This window comes from Notolepis coatsorum (genome assembly GCF_963971535.1).
Source record: "Notolepis coatsorum genome assembly, chromosome: 19".
Lineage (NCBI taxonomy): Eukaryota > Metazoa > Chordata > Actinopteri > Aulopiformes > Paralepididae > Notolepis > Notolepis coatsorum.
In genome coordinates this window covers 16,300,779-16,318,469 of record NC_140183.1, presented here as the reverse complement: position 1 = coordinate 16,318,469, position 17,691 = coordinate 16,300,779, and the positions used below count along the sequence as shown (strand labels likewise).

General features: G+C 40.0%; 2 protein-coding genes across 2 annotated transcripts in view; both read left to right on the top strand.

The window, feature by feature from the left end:
- Positions 1–2,903, top strand: part of LOC311246390 (uncharacterized protein) — a gene marked incomplete at both ends in the record, with an annotated part of 53,924 nt that extends 51,021 nt beyond the window's left edge. The window contains 3 exons of the mRNA XM_084336549.1: positions 203–293; positions 1,965–2,042; positions 2,698–2,903. Coding sequence (XP_084192675.1) covers positions 203–293; positions 1,965–2,042; positions 2,698–2,903 — 375 coding nt within the window. The remainder of the gene's footprint in view (positions 1–202; positions 294–1,964; positions 2,043–2,697) is intronic.
- An 8,775-nt stretch (positions 2,904–11,678) lies between these two features.
- Positions 11,679–16,305, top strand: LOC311246088 (uncharacterized protein). The gene is made up of 5 exons (XM_084336162.1): positions 11,679–11,782; positions 12,568–12,704; positions 13,347–13,578; positions 14,112–14,215; positions 14,768–16,305. Exons 1-5 carry the CDS (start codon positions 11,746–11,748, stop codon positions 14,927–14,929), a joined length of 672 nt encoding a protein of 223 aa, XP_084192288.1. The 5' UTR covers positions 11,679–11,745; the 3' UTR covers positions 14,930–16,305.
- The last annotated feature ends 1,386 nt before the right edge of the window (positions 16,306–17,691 follow it).

Below are 17,691 nucleotides of genomic sequence, written 5' to 3'. Positions count from 1 at the left end.
TTCTTGTGAATAAGTGCACGTGTAGCAGGGGGTAGTGTGGGTACACTAATGTATGTATGGTAGTGTGTCTATGGGTACATCATGGATGTGTTGTGTGGTAGTGTGTGTATGTAGGTATCGTTGTACTGTATTGTGCAATGACAATAAAGCTTTCCACTTCTACTCTTTCGTTTTCCTTTCTCCACACGCCCCCGTCTCTCAGGGCAAAGCAGGCAAGGCCGGAGCCAAGGGGGCCAGGGGTCTCCAGGGAGACAGGGGTCTGGAAGGACTGAAGGGACCGGAGGGTGACAGAGGTAACGTTACGTCCAGGACCTCCATCCAAACCAAACTCAACCATAGGAAAACCTTGTATAGTATTCCTTTGTTGTTTTTTGTTTCATACGCATTATTGATATTTACCACAGAAATACTGTTGTGATTTATTGTATTCTTCTGTTTTTACTATAGTGAATAACCATAGTATTCCTGTGGTTTTACTATAGAAAAGCTATGTTTATATAGTGAATAACCATAGTATTCCTGTGGTTTTACTATAGAAAAGCTATGTCTATATAGTGAATAACCATAGTATTCCTGTGGTTTTACTATAGAAAAGCTATGTTTATATAGTGAATAACCATAGTATTCCTGTGGTTTTACTATAGAACAATTATGTATAGTGAATAACCATAGTATTCCTGTGGTTTTACTAGAAGAATTATGTTTCTATAGTGATTCACTATAGTATTCCTGTGGTTTTACTATAGAAAAATTATGTTTCTATAGTGATTCATTTGAGTATTTCTATAGTAATTAGTCCGTGACATTAGTCCGTACATTGACTGTGTAGGAACTTTAGAGCACTCAATCCCCAGTACATCGTTCATTTAGGAACATTAGAGCACTCAATCCCCAGTACATCGTGTCATTTGGAATATTTCCTTGCAAACCAGGGGTCACTCAGAACACAGAGTTAAGCCATTTTTAGCACCCCTGAAATCAGGCAGCAGTTCAGTGTCTCAGTTAAAGGGGAACACCACCCAAATTAAGAATTCCAACATGTTATTTCCATGGCCTAGGAACGTTTTGTGAAGCTACTATGAGCTACTCTCTCTTCCAAAGCCAAAGCTGCTCCATTGACAATGAATGGGAGATTTTCTGGACCCACAGAATGTTTGTTTTCTTTTTATTGTTCTTTTTATATCCAAATCGTCTTTATTCTATAGTAGTGTCTCAGTTCTGAAACACAACATGTACCTATAAACATATGAACTCAGAACCTTCCCCTGGATGTGCTCGGTGTCACCTTTATCATCTTCCCCAATGAATTACCTATGGAGCAGCTCCGGACGCTATACTTGATGACATCACAGATGTGAGTTTTTTGTGTTCACCAACATCTTTGGGCCATCTCAGACATAACATGTATGAATTCTTAAATTGGGCGTAGTTCTCCTTTAATGATACTTCCACCAGGATGGACACATTGGCTGTTCCAGGGATCGAACCTGTGACCATACAGGTTACAGGGCAAGGTGTTTGACATGGATGATTAAACATGGTCAGGTGTTTGACATGGATGATTAAACATGGTAAGGTGGTTGACATGGATGATTAAACATGGTCAGGTGGTTGACATGGATGATTAAACATGGTCAGGTGGTTGACATGGATGATTAAACATGGTAAGGTGGTTGATATGGATGATTAAAAATGGTCAGGTGTTTGACATGGATGATTAAACATGGTAAGGTATTTGCCATGGATGATTAAACATGGTAAGGTGGTTTATATGGATGATCAAACATGGTATGGTGGTTGATATGGATGATTAAACATGGTAAGGTGGTTGATATGGATGATTAAACATGGTAAGGTGGTTGATATGGATGATTAAACATGGTAAGGTGGTTGATATGGATGATTAAACATGGTCAGGTGTTTACCATGGATGATTTGAGTGCAGCTTTTCTTCTCCCCAACAGGTCAAAAAGGACCCAAAGGAGCTAGGGGTGATGTCGGTAAAGGCCTGCCAGGACATGATGGACACCAAGGCCTCATAGGTTTGATGCTTTCCTGATACAATGCCTGAAAACTGATCAATTTACACTAACAAAATTACCATAGTAATTACTGTGGTAAATTCAAAGGGCTTGGGGAATTCTGGTGATTTATTTTCATTATTGTACAGTTCTTTTAATTGAGGGGAATTTGTTTAGCAGCCAGGTGTAATTACACACAGCCCCACACACAGTGCAGCAAACAAATACACAAGTATAGCAATAGAACAAAGGCCATAATTTACATTTACATTTACATTTGGTCATTTTATCCAAAGTGACTTAGAAGTTCTGTACAACAGGTCAGCAGGAAGTGTATAACTCTTTCAGCTGAGTAACAATGTTCGTCAAACAGTGTTGAAACTTGGGTGCTACAGTCTTGAGTGCATAGTAGTAAAGACATATTAGCATAGTAGGTAGTAATATAGGCAAGGAGGATTATTTAGTTATTTAATTTACACAGCAATTACAAATCAAACACCCATTTGACAACATCTATAAAGAAACAGTAGAGCCTATCTGTGTATGTTTAGCAGACATGGTCTAGGTATAAAGGAGTACTTCGCTATCACACACCATGCTGCATTGTTGTGCTATGATATATTCTCTATCACACACCATGCTGCATTATTGTGCTATGATATATTTTCCTTCTCAGGTGTACCAGGTCACCCGGCGGATCCCAAAAACGGCATGGAGGGTCCTCGCGGTCCACGTGGGTACCGCGGCCCAGTGGGCATCCCTGGCATGGCCGGCAACGCAGGAATACCTGGAATTTGCGAGGCACGAGACTGCAGCATTCACGCGCCTGTGATGCGCAAAGAGCAGGGCCTGGTGAAGGGACCTCTCAGTCCCAAGATGTAAGCCCAGCCGTGAAGCATCGCGGTGGCCGTCACGACCTGCCCTACGCTTAGGGGTTTGGAGAACCACCTCATGGCGACATCGCAGTTCATTTCACAGAGGTTCACGTTGACTGGGGGAATTGACCTTGACTATTGGTTTGAATGCGAATAATGCTTATTATGTTTATGGCATTAGTTTGGGTCAGATCCATGTCTGGTTCAATTCTTCAAATCAACTGGTATTGAAATGGAGTGGGGCCAAGTATAGTTCCATGGGGCACTCCGACGTTGGGACAGGTGTGGTGGGAGAAGCTGGACTCTGTACAGAGATGAAACCAACCAAGAGGACATTCCATCTGAGCCACACAAGGCTCCAAGTGAACTTTAACATCTTTTGTATTTTCTGTGCTTGTGTTTTCCTTGGTGGGACAAAACCTTGAAAATAAATTATTTAGAACAAAGAGTAACATTTGACAAAGAGGAGAACGGTTAATTGGTATGCTTTTAGATATGTCCTGTCAGTCAGGTTTTTGTTTTGTTTCAAGTATGGTCAACTATGGACACATTGAAAATAAAAAAAAAATGCTACAATATGTAAATATTTTTGTAAAGCATCGGACCTACGTGTACTGTGTTCTGAAATATCTGTTTTAGATAAATGTCCCATTTTTTTAAGCCGAGTCCTCAATTTATTAGTCATCACAGGTCTTTTTATATCATTTGCTAAATAATCCATCTGTTCCTCATCATTCTAGACATATAACATTCTCTGGGGTTTCTTCCGAATGTGTTTGCTTAAACTGGGCCGTTTTAAAGGCATGGTCATTGATGGTTTAATGAGCAAAGGGTCCGCATTTTAACACCAGTCATCATGAAGCATGTGTTTGCAGGTTTTTCTTCATCTTTATTTACCTGGGACTCGACCTACACCTTGCTACACCACTCACAGTGACAGTGTACAACTACAATCACAATCTCCTCCTGCTGGTCACTGAGCAGCTCCCATATGGATGGGTGGGTGTGAACCATACAGCGATATTTTGCGTGCCTATATTATATCGATACAGTGACGCCAAGTATCGATATACATTTTTTTTTCATTTTACTGCAATAAAAATTATTGGAATAAGGTGAACAGACTGAAAATGTTAACTTGTTAGATAAAACAGATGATGTATATATATATATATAAAGTTTTCTGTTGGGAACATAATTTGCAGTTGGAAAAAGGTGATACGTCGCAATATATTGAAATATCGCAATATACCGTAATATTGTGATATGACAATATGGTGACCCTAGTATGGTGATCACATGGTATCGTGGGGCCTCTGGTGATTCACACCTGAGCAGCTGTTTTCGGATTCAGATTATTTTATTGTCGCAGATTTTTTAAATGTACATACATTCAGAAAAACGTGAGATGCTTGTTTTTCCCGGCTCCTCAACCGTAGTAGATTTGTAAACATAGTACACAACATATATTCTATCTATGCAAACTATAAGTTATAACTATACATACAAATATTAACTAGATAAGCTATAAATAAACTATGAACTAAAACTATAAACTAAACTATAAAACTAAACACAACGTATATTCTATCTATACAAACTATGCTATGCCAACTGTATAAATAGCTATAAACTATCACTATAAACTAAACATAATACACAACGTATATTCTATCTATACAAACTATGCTATGCCAACTGTATAAATAGCTATAAACTAAAACTATAAACTAGAGTCTAGACTATAGACTAAACATAATACACAACGTATATTCTATCTATACAAACGTATACAATACAAGGTATATGTTAGCAGCAGTGTGCATGTAATAAGTGTGCTTGTGTGGTGTGTAAGTCACTTAAGGTGCTTTTGTGTGTATATGCTTGTGTGACGATTCAGAGTCGTATCAGTCAGTAGTCCGTTTGCCCGGTCGAAGTAGCTGTTCAGTGTTCAGTGCCAAAGGACCAGGTAGTGTTTGAGGAAGTGGAGAGTGTCAATCATCCACCTCCTCCGCTACACATTCCTCTTCTGTGGATTCAAAACTCATGGGACACGCCCGCATATCTTGGCTGTATACGCACTCACTGTTTCAACAGCGAAAAGCAAATACATCTAGGTTTCAACATACTTGCTAGACTATTCTGTTTATTTATTACTCAAAAATGACAATTTCATTATAGAAACTCCAAAGGAATGGTTTTATTTGTGCATTGACAGAGCATAGTGAACAGAAGAAGGCACAGTGTGTGATGAAGTGCAATAACATATTTAACACATTTAGTTGTTGTTCTTAATGCATACATACATACATACATACATACATACATACATACATACATACATACATACATACACATACATACATACATACATACATACATACATACATACATACATACATACATACATACATACATACATACATACATACATACATACATACATACATACATACATACATACATACATACATACATACATACATACATTTGTAAATACATACATTTGTAAATACATACATTTGGTAAAATAAATCAAATAAATACAGTAATTGTATGGAATACAAAAATATGGCAGCCAGTTATTTATGTGTTTTCCCTTCCTTTCTGATATAATATCACATATTATTATTAATATATTATTTATTATTATATGATATGATAAGATAAAGTAAACTATACTATAAAGTTGATATCAACAAAGTGCAATAGTTTAAGAAGTAGTGGTTCTTCCAGGTTGTATTTTAGGGAAAATCCAAAGTGACTTACAAGTTCTGTATGACAAGTCATCAGGAAGGTACAACTCTTTCAGTTGAGTAACAATGTTCATCAAAGTGTTGAAACTTGAGTGCTGCAGTGTTGAGTGCATATTAGTAGAGGCATATTAGTATATTAGGAAGAGTGCATGATAGTATAAGACAGTAAGAAGGTTAGTGTTTTTTTTCCTTCATTTCAAATATTGATTGAAGAAGTGTGTTTTTAGTCGACAGCGAAAGATTGGTCGGGTTTGTTGTCTGCCAGTTAATAGCTCAATTATCAGAACAAAAGCCAGAGGCAGTTTTAACACGCCCCCGGTATCAGCTGACTGAAACCAGATTTAAGATTTACAAAACAGATTTAGTAATTTTACTCACTTCCCATGTTGCATTCAATGTTACTGAGTTCAATGATCCTCTCCCTCTGGTGTTGTCATACAGAGTACATTTTCAACACACAGTAGTTGCACATGGGATAACGAGACAAAAGTTATTTTCACTTCACATTATCTTTAACCAGTAAATGTACACAATGTACAGTTGGCGAATGTATACATTTACCCGTAATAAACCACTTGTTGGATAGTGGGTACAGTTGATTGTTGAAAACAAAAGAAAGAATTACCTATCTAGAAACGGTAAGGTTAGACATTTCCCCCTTTTTTCATAAAAAAACATTGTAAACAATAATATGTTATTATTTAGTGTTCTAGCAACAATACGTAATGTGGTAATACATGCCCTTTTGCACAAGAGATGTTGAAAAGTAAGATTTTAAGATTTCGGATCACATGATTTCATCTAATCTCAGATCAGAGTCATTATTGGTCCCTGCTACATTATATTTAATATAATATAATGTAATATAATATATATATAATAAGACACAGTGCTCAGGCAGGAGGATAACATTTTGAGAGGTCCATTTAATGCATGTCGGTTTAAGGTTTGTCAACCTTGGACCTATATGTAATTTCAATCCTAATTGTTTATAATAGTTTTTCTCTCACTTAATTCACATTTTGACGGAAGAAGGATTTTGCTCCTTGGCCATCGTGTTCAAGGGAGAGTGTTTTGCCGCCAGTCAGACAAAGACTATCCGCTCTTTCCTTTACGGAGGGAAAGGCAGATGGATGAGTTTCATGATTGCAATTGATGAGCGGTGTGGAACGACAACAGCCACTGTTACCTTCCACGTGAAGCATCGTTTCCACTACGTTTACTGTAATGTGTTGTGCCATATTTGAGGACTATTTGCATTTGTTGCATTTGTTTAGTCCTCATTCGTTGGCACACACAATAATATCATGGTAGTAGAGAACTGAACGCTATGGGTTTGACACAGTACTTTGTCCAAGACCTTAAGTACTTTGCAATTGAATAGAAATGTAGTTGATGTATGACCACACTGTGTCTATGAAGCCTTATAGTAATAATATTCTATTATTAATCTAAGTAATTTATAGTATTAAGTTATTTATATATAAAAGCATTATAGCTGCCTTACTAGGTATAATGATATTAATAATAATAATAATAATAATAATAATAATAATAATAATAATAATAATAATAATAATAATAATAATAATAATAATAATAATAATAATAATAATAATAATAATAATAATAATAATAATAATAATAATAATAATAATAATAATAATAATAATAATAATAATAATAATAATAATAATAATAATAATAATAATAATAATAATAATAATAACCCTTATTTGTATAGCACCGTTCATACAGGAATTGCAGCCCAAAGTGCTGTAAAATTGGCATAATTATAGACAGGCGTAAAAAGAGCAGAGCATTTACATTAAAACCTCCCAGAAAAATGTTAATAGATTTCTGTAATTAAAACCAATAAAATAGATTTCTTAGTGGTTATGATAGATATAGGTTCTGTATGTAAGACTGGCTACACACCAGTGCTTTACAAACATTACAAAAGTAAACAAACATATTAAAGTTAAGTTCTACCTCATTGCATATGCTTGACTCTACTTATCATGGTGTCATAAGATTTATTACTGGCTGTCGACGCATCATTGTACTTTATATGCCAAGGTAGGCTGGCTGTCCTTGTCTGCTCGTAGGCTTCTCCATTGGTATACCTTTATTTATAAAGCACTTATTGGTCCGTTACCTTTATACCGCTGTACATATCTCCCTATCTCTGCTAATCTAGATTACAGTTTGCAATCTCAGGATTATCTTTATGCCTCAGTCCCCAGAACTCACACTGAGTTTGGTAAGAGGGCTTTCATGTACTCTGCTCCTTCTACTTGGAACAGACTTCTAAAAGAGTTCTGAAGCTACAGGCCCCCGTCACCTTGTTCATGTCACAGACTTTGCAACGTCTGAATTGAGAGTTTGCAAATGCATTGATACATAATGCTGATGCTACGTGCTTTCTCCCTTTTATCCTTTTGTCTGTCTGTGTTTTGTCCTGTATGTTGTAACTTGGTTTATCATTTTTATTGCTGCCATTTTGGTCAGGTCTTGCTCGTAAAAAAGAGATCCTTGATCTCAACCATTTTACCTGGTTAAATAAAGGTTAAAACGATAAAAGAAAAGAAAAGCATGACAAAATTAGTTTAGTCGTTGCTTATTGCTAGTCTTCTAATGGAAGACCAGCCTCATTACCGCGGGTGGCCATCTTCAGCCTTCTTCTTCTGGTGACATGGAAGACAGCGGTCATCAGGAAGACCAGCGTCATTACTGCGGGTGGCCATCTTCAGCCTTCTTCTTCTGGTGACATGGAAGACAGCGGTCATCAGGAAGACCAGCCTCATTACTGCGGGAGGCCACATCCAGCCTTCTTCTTCTTCTGGTGCCATTTCCAAGAGAAAGTCAGAATGGCCAGAATGAACACCAAAAATGAAATCCCAGCTCCTGCAAATGAAAGAAGTGGAAATTATGATCACAAGAGACATTACAGGTGTGTTACCTGTGTGTGTGTGTGTGTGTGTGTGATTGCTTTTAATATTAATATGCAAATAGCTACAATTTATTAAATGGTAAATGGAATTCATTTTTATAGTGCTTTTATCCAAAGTGCTTTACAATATTGTTCCTCAGATTCACCCATTCACTCACCCACGGTGGAGGCTACCATGCAAGGTCGGGAGCAATTATTGGTAAGGTGTCTTGCTCAAGGACACTCCGACGCGCTGCCCGGGAGGAGCGGGAATCGAGCCTGGAGCCTTCCGATCACCAGGCGATCACCAGGCGACCGCTCTACCTCCTGAGCCACTGGCTCCCCCAATTAATGCGCCAACATTTCAGCTATATCACTTTCACCGGGGTGAATCCCATCCCACAGCGCTGTATGCGTGTGTATGTGTTTTCTTAGCTCGTACCGTAGTGGGAGTGGCGATTCTCTGCAGGTGGGACGAGCGCGGAGTCAATGGTGGCAGGACATTCCTCGGGATAGAAGTGGGTCCACTTCTCCATCAGTGCCTCGTTCTGATTTTAAGACACATGAGAGTACAGAAGGTTAACCCTTTCACTGCCACACAACAGCAGGTTAACCCTTTCACTGCCACACTACAGAAGGTTAACCCTTTACTATCACACTACCGACGGTAACCGTCGGTAGTGTGATAGTAAAGGGTTAACCTTCTGTAGTGTGGCAGTGAAAGGGTTAAGACACATGAGGCCAGCCCCAGGCCATCAGGCTGCTAAACGAACAATAATCACTATGCAACAACCATCAAATGCACACAGCACACACACCCACACGCACACACTCACTCAAACAAACAACACACTGCAGCACCCACTCTCCACACTTTAGATCACACAAACACACTTACACTTTATATTTATTGATAAAGGATTTGCACTACAACTCGTACACCTACTGTGAATTGTACCTAAATTGCACCTCGTCCCATTTCTCCATTTCTGCCTTGCACTATATAGTATTGTATATTAGTACACTGCACAGTATTGTATATTGTATGGTAACTACGTCTATTCTGCATCGAACATTGTACATATGTCTAGACTGAACACTGTGACCTCATTTTTTTACTTCTAATTTTACTATGTTATTTTATTTCATACTTATCTTGTCTTGCACAGTCTCTGGAGCGCAACAGTAAGAAGCATTTTGTATAAAAGTATTCTGTACTTCTGTATGACAACTATTAAAGAAACTTAAACTTAAACTTAAACTGAGAGTACACACATTATTATAGCTATATAGAGCTTCTATCCCCAGGCCATCAGGCTGCTCAATGTGGACTCACTGTAACATTAACTCATCCATTCTACACTCAGTCACTGCACACAACATCCACAATGCTGCACACGCTCACTTTAAACACTCTCCTTAAACATTCACTCACTTTAGACACTTTTTAAACATTACACCACATCTTTGCATTTAGGTTTTTTGTACATTTTAGTTTTGTATATTGTATGTTTTGTATAGTGTTTGGTCTTTTACTCTTTAACCTTTTACTGTATGTATGAAGCACACTCTCAGGAAGGTCATACAGAACCAAGCATTTCCCTATACGTGTGCCTTATATGTGACAAATAAAAACTCAAACTTGAACTAGTATAGGCCTACTACAGGATAAGAGTGAAGACGAAGGAGAAGAAGAGGCGGCTCACGTGAGAACAGACACTCTTGAGCCGAGCGTGACGTTGGCCTTGGCATCACACCCACCCGCCCAGGCTGAGGTTTCCAGAGGACACGGCCAGGCAGGGGACGGCGCACTCCCCTTTACTGTCGTTGAAGTGGGCGATGGCCTGCGAGACAGGAAACAGTATTTTGTGACACAGCCACATGTATATAGACGCGTCAGGTAGTGAATGGGGTAAATACACTTTAATGATACACTTTAAGACATACAATTATTATAAAACAAGCATAAAATAGACAGCAGCAAAATAGACAGTCAAGATAAACTCTAGATTAATGGCTAGAGAGCTCTATATTAATGATTAGAGAGATCTAGATGAATGATTAGAGAGCTCTAGATTAATGATTAGAGAACTCTAGATTAATTATTAGAGAGCTCTAGATTATTGATTAGAGACTAGAGAGCTCTAGAATTTTTTTATTAGTACTTTGTCTCTTTGCTTTCGGAAGTTTGTTTTGTTTTATTTGTTGTATTGTAAGCCACATTTTTCGTTGCGTTCTTGAATCACCAGAAAGGTGATTGATTTCGTTTTGGAGAAGTTACAACGAAGCCCGCAGTGGACTGAAAGTGTCACGGTTTTATTATTTTTGTGTGTTTTCTTTTTCTGTATTATTCTTATTTCTATTGAACAAGAGAGGACGGCCATGACCTTTGACCCAGCTCTGCTCGCATCTGGGGTTCGTCTCGGGGGCCAACAGGGACACGTTCTGGTCCTTGCAACAGTGGTACGGTTTTATCTCCACCACCACAGCAGATGTGACTGTGAAACAAAACAAAAGGATAAGGGTTCAAACATAAGTCATTCTTAGTGACCACCTTCATCCTGTCATGAATGAATTATTCCTATCCGAATTTAAATTGTATTCTCCATCCATGGGTCCCTGAATGGCTTGATGAGCAGTTTAATGTTGATGTACTATTGATTGATTTATTGATTGAAAACTTGAATTAACAGATTGCAGAATGGGTAAAATACAGTACAGCTCAATACACACAATTGTTAAGGGGATGCAGACCAGAGAAAGACTTTCGTCTTGTTTACATCAGGGTCCCCCATTTTCAATTCATCATGTATTATGTCATAATAACGAAATATCGGTATGTGTAACAGTGTAACCCATCTTCGTGGGCCAGTCACCAGATCTCAACCCGCCGTTAAGCACAGTCATTATGGTAGATTCCGGAAATCATCAAAACAATTATATTGTAAAATGGTTGATGACGTCATGTACTTTCACTTTTGATTACGTTGGGGGAAAGCCCCGTGGTTTACTAGATCTGATTGTGACCAAATCACGTTCACTTCCCGATTCTGAGTATGAAGTAGGATGTAAACCTCGACTCTTTCACTTCACGTCTACGCCGAGAGACCAGCGCTTACACTGCAGGATATTCTCCCCATCATCTACAAGGGATCGACAATATGTTTACCTTCAGATCTCTGCACGTTTTCGCATTTGGTGAGTTATGGCTATCACTCAAAACGGTTCATATACAACAAAGATGATAATCATTTGCACCATTTCTTTCACGTTTTTAGCTCCAGAACGACTTCAGGTGTGTTGTAACATTAATAAACTTAAGAATTTAAGTTGATTCTCCTACTTGTTGTATTGATTGATTGAACATTTTATTAACAGATTGCAGAATGGGTACCGTACAGTACAGCTCAATACATACAATTGTTAAGGGGATGCAGACCAGAGAAAGACTTTCGTCTTGTTTACATCAGGGTCCCCCATTTTCAATTCATCATAACATATATGACATACATGACATACAGATAGACAGTACTGCTACATCTATACATTTATGACATACCATATTTGCATACAGTACTGTTTGTGATACGAAAAGAGTCCAGAAAAGAGAGTATATACATTTGACATAGAAACTGTACATTGGAGGAGGTTGGGGGGGGGGGGGTGGGTAGGAGGAGTGGGTGGGGGACACTGTACAACTGAACAAGCAAAACTGTACATTGGAATATTGACAAGACCATACTTGGTCATTTACTGTACATTGGGGGGGGTTGTGTTAGGACATTTACAGGGGCCAGTTTAGAATTGCAGTCTCCCGTAGGTGTTTTTTGAGAGTGTTTTTGAAAGACCTGTCAAAACCAAAACAATCAAAACAACCAAAACAATCCAAACAATCCAAACATTCAATTTGTTTTACTTTGTATAATATTTCTTTGCATAAATGTTCATTTATAAGTAACCAAGGCTCTTTATTTGTCCTGTAGGTATAAGTTGTATCATGGGCGTGAATGTAATGGACAATGTTGAAGAAACAACATCTACATGTGGTGCAGACAGTGTGTTGAGATGTATAGCTCATCGTAAGGATGGAGTCCAGTACCGGGCTTTAAGATGGTACAAGGTGAGTAAACAGCTTCTGTTTGTGTAGTAGTAGTAGTAGTAGTAGTAGTAGTAGTAGTAGTAGTAGTAGTAGTAGTAGTAGTAGTAGTAGTAGTAGTAGTAGTAGTAGTAGTAGTAGTAGTAGTAGTTTATTCAGTAATCATCACACAATACATAACACAATCATTTAACAATCTTTGATTCAGGCAGTGACTGAAAAGGATGCAAAGTAGCTCAAAGTTCAAGTTCAAGTTTGTTTTTATTTGTCACGTATAAAGTACATGTACATTAAGTGAAATGCTTGGTCAACCTTCTGTAGTGTGGTAGTGAAAGGGTTAACCTTATGTAGTGTGGTAGTGAAAGGGTTAACCTTCTGTAGTGTGGTAGTGAAAGGGTTAACCTTCTGTAGTGTGGTAGTGAAAGGTCAACCTTCTGTAGTGTGGTAGTGAAAGGTCAACCTTATGTAGTGTGGTAGTGAAAGTGTTAACTGTCTGTAGTGTGGTAGTGAAAGGTTTAACCCTTTGTAGGGTGGTAGTGAAAGGGTTACCCTTCTGTAGTGTGGTAGTGAAAGGGTTAACAACATATCCCATCTAAACGGTTACATGGTTTGAGGTCCTGTGGTTTGTTGAACATACCGTTAAGTCCCACTCGTCTGATCTTCCAGGTGAGCGAGGGTGGCCCTTCCCCGGGGCTGAGTGGTCTGTTGACACACAGCCTCCCCGAAGGCCGCACACAACGGTACCTCAGTTTGGAACGAGAAGTGGAACTGTTGGACAACTCTCTGGACATCGTCCTGCCCAACGTAACGTTCGAGGACAGCGGCAGGTACCTGTGTCACCTGGCCGCGCGGGTCGGAGAGCAGAACCAAGAGGGACTGGTCCAACTCACCGTGACAGGTAGCCTCGCGCGTCAGGGACGTCCTCTGTCACCGTTACTCGTCGCTCCTCTCATTGATATTTGAAACTCGTGAGGAATTGAATTTGGGCCTCGACCGACTCGTTCTGTTTTATATCGTGAACTGTTTGGAAAGGGGAGAATGGCAACGTTCTAATGATACCTTTTATTATTTTATATTACATATTATAATATGTAATGGGCATTTGTTCTGTTTAATATCAAGTGTGAGAAAATCATGTTAAAGGTGCACTACCCAGTTTCAGATGAGGGCGATTTGGTTACATTAGCAAAGCCTGAAATTAGTTTGCAGAACATTTACTATACATGTAATTGTTAGAATGATTCTATTTTACATTGTCATAAATCAAAACAAAATAATTTTTAGGCACCATGAACCAAGAGTTAACATAGAAGATGCTTGTGAACGAAATTGTGTGCGACAGTGAACTTGTGTTAATTGTTGATTTTGACCATAATATTGTGTGCAGGGGGAACGACTAAATAACTTGAGATTTGATATTTCTATTCACAGGTTGTCCTGAGGTCCAGGCAGTCGTCCTGATGGAGGACATCTACCTGGTTGTTTTGTCCATAGTGGTGCTTGCCGTTGCACTTGTTACTTTCCTAATAAGCTATGTAAGTCACTTAGAACTCCTGTGTTATCAGCTGTATCAACTGATTGAAAATAGTATCACATTATCCATGAAAGGGGCACGTCACCAAAAAACAATGCCGATTTATTTTGCACATAATTTCACGCACATCCAAAAACTCTAAACAGTTTTGCACACATGCATTTAGTTTGACGGTTATTGCGAGTAAATGAGTTTGAATATGGCCACCAGTGATGTCATCGAGGATATTGAATCCTTCTGTTAATTACAGCACCATGAAATGATGTAGACGGAGAAGATAGCAATACCCTGTCTTATAGGGACTGCTACCTTATCATTCCATGGAGCTGTAATTGACACAATGATTCAATGTCCCTGATGACATCACTGGTGGTGGCCATATTCAAACTCACTTACTCTAGTTCTTGCACCAAAATGTAGACAAATCTGCATGCAAATTCTGTTTTTGAGTGTTTTTCTGTTTTTGCATACTTGGACTAGATTTTGAGGTAAATCAACAATATTTCATTTAACTTATTTTGTATTCCATTTTTTCCCGTTGTCTTCACTGCAGACCTTCCTGAAGAATATGCTGAGGCAACGGAAAAAGACGACGTATAAAGAGACCTTTCTGGAGGCGGCGCTTAAACCGCTCGAAAAGAAGGACTTGGTGTTGATCTACACTTTGGGTCCTAAGTGGTCGAAAGTACCCACCATGAACCATATATGTGTTTGAACTTAATAGACAAGTCCCAGTTCCAATCCCTGGACTCCTGGGGACTATTATGGATTGGGAAAGTGGACTAGTGCTGCTCACTTATCCAGTGCTGGCCCGGGTTGGCCCTGATTCATCTGGTGCCGTAGAAGAGAGACTGTCGCTCCCTCACCGGAACCAATCCAATCCACCTGCCCTCCTCCCATCGCTCAGTACCAGTTAACATCATGTCAATACACTGCGTCACCTTTAACATACAACCACCCTTTTTGTATGAAAAAAAAACCAAGAGCAAGGCAATAGAAAAATAAATACATACAGTATATAAATAGTCAATTAAAAAATCGAAACCTCCCGAGCGACAGTGGCTCAGGAGGTAGAGCGGTCGCCTGGTAATCGGAAAGTTTTCGGTTCGATTCCCGTTCCACCCGGCAGCGTGTTGAAGTGTCCTTGAGAAACACACTTGACCCCTAATTGCTCCCGATGAGCAGGTCGGCACCTTGCATGGTCGCCTCCGCCGTCGGTGTGTGAGTGTGTGAGTGAACGGGTAAAAGGTGAGGAACAAATTGTAAAGCTGTTATATAAATGCACCATTTACCAGTATATCCAACTTGAATCGAAGGAGGAGTCACCCAGCAGGAGGGGGGGGGGGGGTCAAGTTCAACAGTGTAGCTGCCACTCAAACTGAGTAGATACATGTAGATGTAGGGAAACTGCTGGTGAAGGGCTATCCTCGAAAGATGGACTGCTGGTGGTATTTAAAGAAACACCTGTAGGGCTTGTCTGAAGAGACCAGTCAAACTGGCCATATTCAAAGAACACGTAGGTGATGCCACTCAAACCCTCAGGGGGATTTCACAATAGGTGTATGCTACGAGGTTAACCCTTTCACTACCACACTACCAAAGGGTTAACCCTTAATGTCCCCATCATGGGCCGGACAAGTCTTCTTTAAACAAGTCAAGAAGAAACATCACAATAAATCAAGAACAAAAAAACCCTGTCATGAAATCCAAAACAACACTCCCAGACATACCCCAGCGAAGGAAAGGAAAAACTCACTAAAAACCTAGCAATAGGAAAAAATCACCACGGGCAATGTGGAGGAGAGAAACCCTAGAAGGGCCGTTCAAGGGGGGATCATAGTAGACAGGACTACTATGACTGCTGTCACCTTCCAGGCCAGACACATGGTTTCACTGTGGACCCATGTAGTGTCTCCTCCAGGCCAGACACATGGTTTCACTGTGGACCCATGTAGTGTCTCCTCCAGGCCAGACACGTGGTTTCACTGTGGACCCATGTAGTGTCTCCTCCAGGCCAGACACGTGGTTTCACTGTGGACCCATGTAGTGTCTCCTCCAGGCCAGACACGTGGTTTCACTGTGGACCCATGTAGTGTCTCCTCCAGGCCAGACACGTGGTTTCACTGTGGACCCATGTAGTGTCTCCTCCAGGCCAGACACATGGTTTCACTGTGGACACATGTAGTGTCTCCTCCAGGCCAGACACATGGTTTCACTGTGGACCCATGTAGTGTCTCCTCCAGGCCAGACACGTGGTTTCACTGTGGACACATGTAGTGTCTCCTCCAGGCCAGACACGTGGTTTCACTGTGGACCCATGTAGTGTCTCCTCCAGGCCAGACACGTGGTTTCACTGTGGACCCATGTAGTGTCTCCTCCAGGCCAGACACGTGGTTTCACTGTGGACACATGTAGTGTCTCCTCCAGGCCAGACACATGGTTTCACTGTGGACACATGTAGTGTCTCCTCCAGGCCAGACACGTGGTTTCACTGTGGACACATGTAGTGTCTCCTCCAGGCCAGACACGTGGTTTCACTGTGGACCCATGTAGTGTCTCCTCCAGGCCAGACACGTGGTTTCACTGTGGACCCATGTAGTGTCTCCTCCAGGCCAGACACGTGGTTTCACTGTGGACCCATGTAGTGTCTCCTCCAGGCCAGACACGTGGTTTCACTGTGGACCCATGTAGTGTCTCCTCCAGGCCAGACACGTGGTTTCACTGTGGACACATGTAGTGTCTCCTCCAGGCCAGACACGTGGTTTCACTGTGGACCCATGTAGTGTCTCCTCCAGGCCAGACACGTGGTTTCACTGTGGACCCATGTAGTGTCTCCTCCAGGCCAGACACGTGGTTTCACTGTGGACCCATGTAGTGTCTCCTCCAGGCCAGACACGTGGTTTCACTGTGGACACATGTAGTGTCTCCTCCAGGCCAGACACATGGTTTCACTGTGGACACATGTAGTGTCTCCTCCAGGCCAGACACGTGGTTTCACTGTGGACACATGTAGTGTCTGGTGGTGTTTTCCGGGTTTGTGTTTTCTATGTTTTCGTGACTTTAACTCTCGTGTGGCGTTCGGGTCTGTGGGACCTGTTTTCTGTTTTCATTGTTTACTAAAAGAGAAATGATACAATGAGACTCATTGGCCTTGGCTCATTTTCTGTGAAGAACATAATACAATTATCGAGAACACACAAATACATTATTTATTAAATCTAGAATAATTAAACTTGAAGACATGGTTAAGTTTCAAACAATGTTAATTATGTTTAGGGCAAGAAATAATACACTGCCAGAAAAACTAAAAAATCTTTTTCATTTAGAAAGTGAGTTTAGTAGGAGAAAATACAATTTTAAACATCAGTTTGCACGTATCACACTTAAACAGATGTGTCCTTCAGTTATTGGTGTAAAGTTGTGGAATTCTCTCCATAGCGAGCTTAAGGGATGTAATAGTGTTTATCAATTAAAAAA

Excerpts from the sequence above, each read along its gene's own strand:
- LOC311246088 (XM_084336162.1), top strand. The coding sequence starts at position 11,746 with ATGTTTACCTTCAGATCTCTGCACGTTTTCGCATTTG. Across the intron at positions 13,579-14,111 it reads GGTCCAACTCACCGTGACAG|GTTGTCCTGAGGTCCAGGCA; the intron begins GTAGCCTCGCGC and ends TTCTATTCACAG. Across the intron at positions 14,216-14,767 it reads TTACTTTCCTAATAAGCTAT|ACCTTCCTGAAGAATATGCT; the intron begins GTAAGTCACTTA and ends TCTTCACTGCAG.